The 12,318-nt window shown below is 38.4% G+C and overlaps 1 protein-coding gene across 1 annotated transcript; it reads left to right on the forward strand.

The window, feature by feature from the left end:
• The first annotated feature begins 1,429 nt into the window (after nt 1–1,429).
• LOC113084454 (uncharacterized) lies at nt 1,430–10,934 on the forward strand. Its single transcript, XM_026254840.1, has 5 exons — nt 1,430–1,608; nt 2,670–2,864; nt 2,942–3,021; nt 3,283–4,229; nt 10,687–10,934. The coding sequence occupies exons 1-5, from the start codon at nt 1,510–1,512 to the stop codon at nt 10,932–10,934; spliced, it is 1,569 nt and encodes a 522-aa protein (XP_026110625.1). The 5' UTR covers nt 1,430–1,509.
• The last annotated feature ends 1,384 nt before the right edge of the window (nt 10,935–12,318 follow it).

Below are 12,318 nucleotides of genomic sequence, written 5' to 3' on the forward strand. Positions count from 1 at the left end.
GTTATTGGGCTACCTTGTTGAACTCATATCATTATATTTCACTTTTTTTTTTTTTTTATATAATTAATTAGTCCAACGAACCGTTCGGTACATAATGCGTACCGCGTACCGAACCGAAAGCCTCGTACCGAACGGTTGAATACGAATACGCGTATCGTTAAGGCCAATTTATACTTCTGCGTCGGGTGCGCATAGTAGGTACGGCGTAGCATACGCATTGACTTGTACCATACGCCGTACCCTGACGCGCACCTCCTCAAAAATGTAACTACGTGTCGCGACGACGCGGACCGTAAGATCTGTGATTGGTCGGCTTGGTAGTATCACGTTTCCATTTCCGGAATAATCTTCTGCACTCTGGACTGCCCGCCATTTTTTAATTCCGAAATTCAGTGAAGAGCCAACATGGAAATGGAGCAAGTGACTGAGTGATTAATTGAAGAAGTGAGGAAATACAGCCATCTGCATGACTCCTCTTTGGGAGATTACAAAGACTGCCAGATGGCAGCGAATTCGTGGAGGGAGATTTCCTCCATCTTCGTAAAAAACTAGCCACAAGGAGCGGGGATCCAGGGGGGAAAAAAATCCCAGCATTTTATTTATTCCTATCTTGGCTGGCACCTCATGTCAAACATCAGCTTACAGAGTCAAACTTTGACGATAAGGTAGATAATGCACGTCCTTTTATGAAACTTTACCTTTATTGTGTTTCGGTTAGCTAACTTAACTAGCAATGCTACCACATGGGGTATTCATTTTTTTGCAAAAAATAATATTCCTGTGAGTCAAAAAGCATGTGTAATAGGTTGTAATTATATGTAATGGGTTGTATTTACATAATTTAATAGATTGTAATTTTATTTGGCTTACAGAAAATACAAATGCAACAATTTAGCATTTGCAATGTATGAATATGCAGTTATTATATAGCTCTATCTATCTATGAATTAATAATGAATGCATCATCTTTTATATATAACTTATACTATTTGCTATTTATTTCATAATCACAGGATGGGACTGATACCAGCTCAAACTTCACTGGTTTATCGGATGTGAGACCTCCAGCCAACAGCGATGATGACCAATTACCAAGTGGTAGCCCCCATCACCAGCCATCTCTTCCGTCCCCCAGTCCAAGAATGGCACAAAAAAGGAAGAGAAAAGAAAAAGATGACTGGGTCCAAGTGCAGGTTGCTCGGTTGGAGGCTCAGTTGGAGGAACGGCGGGTGGAGCTTCAACAGAGACTGTGTCAAGGCAATGATGAGAGCGACCGGTTTGGACAAACTGTTGCAGATATGCTACGGAGGGTGCTGGAGGACCACAGAGACAATGTTCGACGTGTTGAAGATACTTTTTGAGTGGCAGCAAAAAAAAGAAACAATGGGCTAGTTGCATATCTCCGCCATCTTGGATTTCCGGTCTAGCGAGTGTGTGCTTGTTATTTACTGCAGAAAATGGCGTTTTACACAAGGTGTTTGCAAGATCTGCCAAATATTACTATTAACGATGTCCACCGCATCATTCAAGCCTCCTCTTCTGCACCAAGAAGTAAGCGTGAGAAGGGGTTTAAAATGTATGTATCCAGTTACATCGATAACTACGAAGGTAAGTGAACACTGCAGAAATAAAACTGGTAAATAGTTATAGCCTGGCTAACTGCAACAGCCAGTTATATAGATATTAGTCTAAATAACTAGCTAGGTAATTTCACTATTTACACAGTGTTTTAGTCTAAATGTGCTAACGATGTCATGACATTGTTTTTAGTATCAAACAAAGATCACACAGGAAGAGTGAGCGTCAGGGCTACTTGCTACAGATCTATGAAGAAAAATGAGAAACCACACAACCTTAGAGTCAGTTAAATGTCTCAGCTGTGTTCTGGGGTTTTTATGAGCCTTATCCTAGATTCTGTATAGCTATATATTCTTGTTAAGGAACCTGTTCATACACTGGAAATCTAAATCAACTAGGTAGATGACGGTAATGTTAGCTCCTGAAACATGTTTCTAACATAAGCAAGCAAGATAGTTTATAGGTTTCATTTAACTGTAGCAATAAAATCTCAGAAAAAAATCTCTTTGCCAGAATTCAAAATATTTATTTAGCTCTCATGGAAACCCCGAATGTGGTTGTGACAGCTAATGTTCACTGTTCAGAGAAGTTTGTTCAGCCTGAACCTGTTCAGTGTTCAGTGTTCATTGTTTTACAAACATTTTTAAATATTTGCCTGGTTTCACAGAAAAGGCTTAAGCCTATATTCCCAGACTAAAATTCATGTTTAATCTGTCTTAACTGAAAGCAATTTGCAGACATATCTTAAAATATGTCAGTGCCATTGTTTTGTCTCAAGATGCACCTCAGTAATTGTTTTTTCCCTCTCTAAGCCACGTTTATAAAAGCTACTTAATTTTTTTAATTTAACTGAGGTTTAGACCTGGTTTAATCTAAGCCCTGTCTGTGAATCTAGGCCACTAAACAAGAGCAAGATGAGACTGTGACTACGTGGACAAGGCTCAGTCTGCTTTCATGACCATTTAACACATTCTGATCAGCCACTTCTCGACTTGCTCATCCTTGGTTTTGTTCTGCAAATAATTTGAGATGACATCTTGCCATTGTATAACTGTAACGTTACAATAAATAAATGTTTGTTTTTTTTGAAGATCGTCTTTGTGGATTCATCCCCTGTTGAGATGTGCAATGCCGAGTGTTCATGTGTGGCTGGAACAGCACTGTGCAATCATACTGTTGCACTTCTTTACCAAACTGCGCACTATTCCCAACTGAACCTTACGGCAGTCCCCCCCGTTCTGAGTTGCACTGAGACAGAACAACGCTGGCACAAGCCAAGAACTATGGTAAGCCTCTGATCATTAAAAACAAAACTTTTTAACTTTTCATTAGACATATTTCATAATAATTTAATAATTCTCAGGGTGTGAAACCAGGTAGAGTCGGTGATATGGTGGTAGTATCTACCAAGCCAAAGCAGAGGACTGTTGCTGATGGTGTAAGGTAAGGGGGGTGGTGTGTATCACATTTTGGAGGAATTATAATTATTTTTTCAACAAATTATATTTTGCAGAATTTGAAACTTAGTGTGTTTAAATAGTACAGGGACATCTTATATGCTGAAGGATCAATTGAATTTTGATTCCTTAAAATTTAATTAATTGCTGCTTCAATCGCTTTATATATATATATATATATATATATATATATATATATATATATATATATATATATATATATATAATGTAAATCCTTTCTTCACAGGAGCACACTTTACAAAGCAGTGCAAGGAGATTTGCCTGATCAAGACGTGCTTAAAGTGTCAGAAATTTACAAGGACTTTTCAACAGACATTGCACCACTCATTACTACCTTGTCTATAAATGCTAACATCGCACTAGTTGATTCTGCTCTTGGAAAAGTCCAAGAAGGCAGCCCCATCTCCTTTCACCATCCAGTGCCAGTGAGCCGGACAGTAATTTACCACCCAGATTGCCCTCCTCCACCACTCCTACCTTTAGATGGTTACAGGCTTGAGCCCACCAGCTGCCAGTTTGTTTGCAGGCAGCAACAGCAACTACATCTGCAGTCACTGGAGACTACGTTGGACATGGCCAGGAGAATAGAAGCTGCCACAAGGAAACAGAGTGACTCTGTGGAGTGGTACAGAGTTAGAAAGCCACGGATCACCTCTTCGCGCTTCAGGGAGGTGTGCCATGTCCGCGGCCAGAGCTCCTCAGAACACCTTGCTGAACGAATTCGGAGAGGAACAGCACAAACAGCAGCAATGAAAAGGGGCCTAGCACTGGAGCCTGTAGCAATTCAGGAGTATTGCAGAACAAAAAACACAAATTTCTGGCCTTGTGGGTTTGTCATCCACCCAGATGTCCCCTGGTTAGGGTCATCACCTGATGGTGTCATTTTTGACCCAACTGAAAGACCCCCATTTGGCCTGCTTGAAATAAAGTGCCCAAATGCAAAAAGCTATGTTGACTGCAGCTATTTAAAGTTACACAGTGGTACCATGCAACTAAAATCACAGCACAGCTACTACTGGCAGGTCCAAGGCCAGCTCTTGATTACTGGAATAGTGTGGTGTGACTTTGTTGTTTTTGCAGAGGATGACATGTTAATTCAGAGAATATATCAAGACAATGAAGTAGCCAGAATCATTAGAGAGAAAGGAGACTACTTCTTTTTTATTTTTACATGTGAGTATTACACAGGTAATTGTACAGTACATCATTGAACATTAGTTGTTTTAATCACATGTACAGTCACTTTTGAATAGTCAAACTATGAAAATGTAGATACTTTGGAGATTTCTTAATGACATTAAAATTTCATATTATATTACAAAGTTTTGAAGTGTTGCATTTTGATTTAAGGGGCAGGGTTGTTTTTGAATACACATGGATTATACAGGTTGATTAAAAACTCAATTAATTCCGAGATGTTAATGTACAATTGGAGAGCTACTGTCCTGCTTATTTCAGCTCCAACCCCAATCAAACACCTGAAGCAGCTAATTAAGGCGTTCACAGTTACTTGAAATTTAAAGGCAGAAGTGTTTGATTTGGGTTGGAGCTGAAATCTGCAGGAAAGTACCTCTCCAGGAGCAGGGCAGTTTAAGGAAGCTGAATGTAAAATAAAAGGTAATATGAGGGTTTAATTTACAAGTTGGCAATTTTCAAACAGCTCTATTTTGTTAGAATGTTCATTTACATACTGTTAAATCTCTCTTCTAGTTAGCTGCAGAAGACACCCCATTTATTTATAATTGCAATTCAGTGAACATTCTAGCAATACAAAGCTGATTTAAAATGAGCATACATATCTTTCAACACTAGCATTACCTTTTCTTCTGACATTCAGCATTTAACTGACCATGACTTCACCAGCGGTCCATTCTGGTAGTTGACCAGAAAGCAAGCTACACTAAACAGCTGGTCAATGCTGCCACATATTGACAATGGTATGGGTTTGTCAAACAGTTTGTTCTCCTTCACCCTCCGGATGCATCTCTCAACATGTACTCGCAGCCGGGGCAATGGATTGGGTCTGTTGCAAGGGCGTAACTTTGGGTCTACCATTGGGGGGTTAAACTCGCGGCATATGAATAATTTTCTTGTGTAAAAGGTAACATGCTAATTTACACTACAGATTATTTAAAATATGATACTATCTTTCTTGCTGGCAAATGAAATTAATAAAGAAAACGAACAAAATTACAAAAGTATTCATTCTGAATATTTCATATTATTTTAATCTGAATGATGTTATGATATTAAGGGGGTTATATTAGTTGGATCTGATTTTTTGGGGGGTCATGACCCCCATAACCCCCCTGCAAATTACGCGCATGGTCTGTTGTACATCCTGCCTGGACATCTGGGAATTCTTTGACCGATAAGCAGGTCGGTAAACCTTGCAAGGAACGAGATCATCTACCAAAAAGCCCTTGTCAACCATAATGGCCATGTCTGGTGTGAGGCATTTAATAATTCCTGAAAGTTTGAAAATCTCCCAGTCACTCATAGAGCCTGCATACAGCACTGAAACAAAGGTAATGGCACCATGTGGTGCAATGCCAATCATCGCCTTCAATGTACTGTGTGATTTGTAATTCGAAAACACCTCACTCTGAAGTAGTAGAGAGGAGGGTGTTTGGCAGTACAATTCAGTGCAGTCCAGCACCACTTGAGTGTCAGGGAAGTCTGCAAACTCTGGTGGTAAGAGAGCTCTGACGACTTCTTTTGGTATCCACAGGCGAATTGAACCAAGTAGATTGTACAGAAAGTGTGTCCAAGTCACAATGATTCGGCTAGCTGTGGTCCGATGAACACCAAAGCGCTCTGCTAGATCCCTGAGAGGCAGACCCACAGACAAGTGCATCAGAAAAAGCAGCAGCTCATCTATTGGTGCAAGTTTCTGTGAAAAATTAATAAAGAGAGTTTAGATACAGATTCATTTGTGATTACACTGTACCACTAAACCTTATTGTAAATTATTTACTATTTACTTACATACCGTTGTTTTTGTTTGGGTCAGCTCATCAAAGCTGTCAGAGGCAGCCCTTGCCCTGGTAATTCGCACCATCCTACTTTTTGCAGCAGGCTCCACCAATTTCAATGCTTGTAAGAAGCAAACCTAAGTATAATATTATTATAAGACAAGGTTAATTATCATGAAAATAATGACATGTATATTCCTTCAATTCTATTGAGATAACTGTTTTTTTTTATTAGTGTGCATGTTTGTGACAGAATTGTGTGAGTAAGAGACAGTGAGTGTGTGTGTGTGTGCGTGCAGAGAGCGAGTGTGTCTACAAGGGGTTTGTGTGACAGAGTGTGTGTGTGTGTGTCCGCACGCACGTGCAGAGAGAGAGAGAGAGAGAGTGTGTATGAGCGGATTGTTTGCGTGCAAAGAGAGATCTCTCACACACATTTTAATAGAACATAAGAGCTATAAACGCAGACTCACGGTAATAGATAAAAAGGACAATATACAGAGAAAACATGTGAATGTTATGCTATTCTAACAACATTACCAATCTCGTGTAAAAACGAATATTGTCGTCTGATCCAGCGATGCGGTGTAAACCAAAACGGGACTGTAACTGTACAGTTTCCAACTGATATTGTAGATCTTCCAATTTCCTCTTCAGTTCGTCATAACTCATTGCCATTTCACCTGCCATTACTGATGTTGCTGGAGTGACAGGGTAGTCATGATCAGGTGCCGTTTGTGGTTCACTCATCTCAGATTCAGGCGGAGACGTCTCTTCTGGGACGGAGCATCTTGGTCGACGATCCCAAACATTCTCTCTCGGTGTGGGAAGAGTATAGTTGTTCCATGCAAAAAGAGAGGGAATAACTCCCCTTTTAAGTTTTCTCAGTCCCCCAGGCGTCAAAACAAAATTAGCTCCACAGAAATGAACACTACACACTCTAGTATTTTTTGTAGGACTGAAGTGATCCCTACGGATTTTCGTTAACCACTGGGCACGAACTTCAGCGTCAACAGGGAAAGAATGAAAGCTTATTGCGCTGCTGTACCGAGACGAATTAGTGCACTGAGGTACACAGCAATGTAGGGAAGATGTTCTCTCCTGTCGCTGATAAACGACTTTATTCTTTTTTATTTTAAACATGCTTATTTTTGCTAACGAAGACACAGATCTTCACTTCTTCCCTCACAGTTCTATATGACCGGAAATAAGTATGCACACACTTGCGCCCCGGAAGTTAAAGGGCGCCATCTTGTGCAACGAGCCCATTGTGCCTACCTTGACAACGTTCAACCTTTTAATTCTGCGCATATGGAAATGCACTGTATCTGCAGTTTGCACTTTTGCTTTTTTTTTTTTTTTTGTATATGCACTTTAGCTTTATTTATTGTCTGTTCACACCAATTCATACAGGTTATACGGTAGTTTGCATCATTTGTGAAGTGTCTCTTTTGCATCTATTTTTGATAATTGTAGATCATTGCACATTAATACATTGCACTGTCATGCCCTTTATTTGTATATAGTTTGCACTTTTTATTAAAAACAAATACTGCTGTTTCCAAAAATGTGTGAAGGTTATTGCAAATAAACATTAGCATATAGTTGCACATGTGTCTGTGTTTGCTCATTTGCATCTATTTTTTTTGTATCCAGGCCATTTGTATGTATAGTACAAACTTAAAAAAAAAAATATATATATATATATATATATATATATCCCTGCTGTTTGCAGATTGTATTGTGTAGGTTAATGTAAATAAAGGAACAAAGACATGACTTTAAAACTGGGCTTTATTTAAATGGTTTTGTTAGAAAGGTCGGGTCTGTGCGCGTGCGCCACCTTTGACAAGTCCGCATGCGCAGAAAGTGCGAGAGTGACTCAGTAGGAGAAGTGCAAAGACTGTGCGTGGGTTAATGTGTGCGTCACTGAACAAAAGTACGTTTTCTGATTATTAAGTTAGTAATAACTGTTAGTTGAACAGTTCCTTATAAAATGTGTTTGTGTTTGCATGTTAGCACGTTGTTTAAGCATTTATCTGTGTTAATCGCTAATCGCACACGTTCAAGCACATTTGAATATGCCTTTCTGTCATGATGATAATGATTCGAGTTCTCTCAAACTATGGTGTAATGATGTGAACGAATGTCAGATTTAGTATCCCACTGTGTGTAACTGCAATATTAGTTACTTAATCGCTGTTTATTTGATCTTTATGGACGCGATGTTCATGCTTATGTACAGTTATGCAAATTACCTCATAAGCGGTTTGAGTATGAAAGCAGTTTCCATTTCTAACCACAAGGTGGTAGCGGTGTTACAATGTTTATTGTTCATTTAGTGTTCTTTGATAATTTAACCTGAGGATATAATAAGAAACTAGGAATTTATTGTGAATGTCTTTGTAATAATATTTTGAAACATGTAACTTATTACAATTCTTATTTCTTTTCTATTGTAGACCACATACACACCCACTCTTACAACAAACACCCAATTGATCACCTGTAATGCCCATGTACAGCTGTGTTGTGTGCATCTTGGTTGCAAATTACTTATTCTAAGATAAATTAAACTCTTTGGATGGAACTGATCGGACCCTGTGTTTTGACTGACACCCCCTGAGCAAGGCTGGATATCAGACCTCACCTAATACAGTCTTTTTAGTCACACTCCAAAACAGGTTTAATTTCATTTATTGGTGCATTATATTTTACACCAATAAAATTTACACAACAAGTTGACCAGGTAGGACAAGCACAGAAAATTCACCCTCTTTCTGTCTCAACTGGTTCACCAGTCGCACGTACCATCTCCTCCGACGCTTTCTCTCGTTTCTGCCTTTTAGTTGTAGTAATTTAACCAAAATTAACAGTTTTTGGACCTCGATAAGCTCCAGCTCCAACATGATAGCTCTCTTTCAGTCACCATTGTCGTAGAAGCCCGCGAGGATCGAGGAATGTAAACACAGTGTAACCCGCTCGCGTAAACTAGCGTTTCGGCGGTGTAACTGCAGAGCAAAACAGACATAGGCCTACGCAGATTACGGCATATTAATAATTTGTAAATTATTATTTGAAGTAACAAAACCATGGTTAATTTGCAGTTACCATGGCTATAAAATGGATTATTTGTGGTGTTGTTGTTAAAACCATGTGTAATTTTCGTAAGGAAACCTGAAAAAAAAAAAAACTTTTCATTTCAGCGAATCATTTCGTTTCGGGAGTTCGGAGCGGGATCGCGAATCTTTTGAGTCAGTTTGGGGATCGCGAATCATTTGAATCAGTTCGGGAGTTCGGAGCGGTTCGGAGCGGGATCGCGAATCACTTGAATTAGTTCGGCAGTTCGTAGCGGGTTCGCGAATCATTTGACTCAGTTTGGGAGTTCAAATCGGGTTCGCAAATTATTTGAGTCAGTTTGGGGATTGCAAAGCATTTGAATCAGTTCGGGAGTTCAGAGCGGCATCACGAATCACAAAAGATTTGCGCTCATAAATTTTCAAATTGGCCATAACCTTTAATTCAACTGGAGTGGCAGCAGGGTGGCAAGGCTTACTTTTAGGGTGGCATTTGCCACCCCCCCCCCCGTAGATCTGCCCCTGGGTATGTAAATGTATTTTATGTAATAAATTCACCACATCTGTTAATAAAACTTTTAACACGTAATCAGTTGAAGTCTTTATTCAGCAAAAGCAATCTATCTATCTTTGAAATGAGAATATACAAATTACTGTATGCTTTGATTTAGCCATTTATTAAACTACAAAACATTTTAATTGTTATAATTTGTAGAAAATTAGCAAAACGAGTACTGCAACGTTGTGGATTTCGAAACTTGAACAATACACATTTGACTCAAAATAACTTTCAATGCAGTATATGATGGGGGTGTTCCGATCATGATCAGCCGATAGTTAATGCGCATCTCGTCAGTAAAGCCGGTTCTCTAATCAGCGGTTAATTCCATCAGGTGCGTGATTTCACATAGAGCAGCTGTTACTACACAGAGCCGGTGTTAATAGAGAAGATGCGCAAATCCACTTCATTTTCAGCGTTTATTGGCGCATCTTCTCAGTTAACAACGGCTCTGTGTAGTAACAGCTGCTCTATGTGAAATCACGCACCTGATGGAATTAACCGCTGATTAGAGCAGCCCTAGTATATGATTAAATACAAAAATAAAGTTTATAAAGACATTTTTACTTCTTTTTTTAACTATATTGTGCATTTTATCTACTAAATGTATAATTTTGGGGGCATATAAATAAATATAGAGATTAAGAATGTTTATATTCCAGTTCATGTGTGCATAAAAAACATTCATCTTTTGCTTTGTTATTTATAATTTTTTTTTAATGATTCAGAAAACGATTAAGAATGACACAAAATAATCATCATACATTTTATTACGTTTTGGCAGTTATTAATCGATACATTTTAAGGACTCTTATTTATGTCAAATAAGAATATTATAAAACTGCTTCATTGTAGGCTCACTTGGAGCATAGCTTACCTCAGGTAAATCATTAGGACAATCAACCATGACACAATCTATTAATTATTTTTCATATTAACAATAGTAATAAAAACAACAATAAACTAAGCATAATGTCATTCTACGCTAAAACATACCTTTTTAAAAATCGTTTATGTTTCAGTTTCAACGCAAAACAGGAAACTCATGAATATTCATGTCAACTCCATCCACGGGAACAGTTTTTCACGGGAACCGAATATTACACAACACCGGCCACTCCACGTCTCTGTTTACTTAAATCCACAAATAGACGCGCAACAAAAGCCAGATGCGGAAATCAAAGCGGCATCAATATCAGCTGCAGCTACAGCAAAGAGAGACCCAACTCTCAAACCACGGATTGCTCTGTTGGAAGAAACGGGAAGGTAAGCGCGTGATTGTTAATATTTAGGATAATATGTTCGCCTGTTGGTGTGTGTGAGATGAATGCAGAAACATGTTGCTCTTTTTTTTCTTACTGTGTATTTGCCATGTTTTGATCTGTTTTCATGTTGTATTGCTCTTATCTCTGGAAAAATTCATTCATTTTTTTAAAATCATTTTCACTACTTAGTACAAAAAAAAAAAAAAAGGTGAAACATTTATTATCAGTCATGGTCAATCGGAGTTCGATCACATTCTTGTGGTCATGAAGTCACGTGATTGGTTAGTTTGTGTTGAGTGGGCGGGGTTCGAGAGGTTTTTGGGCTGAAAGTCTTCGACTTCATCTGGCAACACTGGATGGGTGTTAACAACCCCCATTCAAACAGTCGGGAAGCTACGAATCTTTTAGGTTTTGCACTTAAGATTCATCTTCCTAAAAAATAACCGTGAACAGTTAGTGAAACTCAGACGTTATAAAATCTGTTTGTTTTCTAGAGCTTCTCTGTTATTTGGTTTTATATGCTGCACAGGCTCGAGAGAGAGTCCACCGAGAGATGATGTTTATTAGAGGTCTGACGGGAGTCTGCAGCGGAGAGAGGAACATTGTTATACTCTCGGTCTTCCTGGCATTTTTGATCGGTGAGTGGGACATTTAACAGATTTGGTTTCACTGCTGCGCATGCGCTCTGACAGGATCCACAATCAAGACCCAAACCGGAGACATGCGCAGACACAGAGCAGGAGATTTCTATTTTTGCCACTCAAAGAAAAACCCTCATCCCTGTCAGGGGTTAAAGTACAATTTCAGAAAATATATTAAACAAGTTTGCAAAGACTGGACGTTAGTGGAGAATGGACTTAATGCAGTCTGGTTTAAAGGTTGAAAGACATTAACACATAAATGTTTAAATTACTATTTATTTATTTAATTGTTTTCCTGTAAAATTCGAGTCTAATATTAAATGTTTTTAAAATGTATGTGTCAGAGAAAACATATTTTTGTCTAGCTGTGCTGGCAGATGTGTTTTATTTACTTATTACCTTTTGTTTTATTTGTATTTATCTTTTTTTTTTTTTTTTTTTTTTTGCACAATCTTAAACTAACTAGGAAATTGTAGTTATTTGCAATATTCCTATCAATTTGTCCACTTTTTTATTTTATAAGTGAGTAGTTCTAGCTCTGCATAAAAACAATAGATGTCAAAGGAAAGTCCTCACATAATGACATTAATGCCAACATGTGTGTAGATGTGAAACAGAAAGTGTATATTTTTGGCCCTGTAAGAGATCACCTTATTTAAGTTTTTCAACAACCACTTTTACCTTCATCTGTATCTTCCTGTTTGTTTATCATTTCTACTTGTCTGATGAAACACATGTATCTCTGAAT

This window comes from Carassius auratus, unplaced genomic scaffold (genome assembly GCF_003368295.1).
Source record: "Carassius auratus strain Wakin unplaced genomic scaffold, ASM336829v1 scaf_tig00040084, whole genome shotgun sequence".
Lineage (NCBI taxonomy): Eukaryota > Metazoa > Chordata > Actinopteri > Cypriniformes > Cyprinidae > Carassius > Carassius auratus.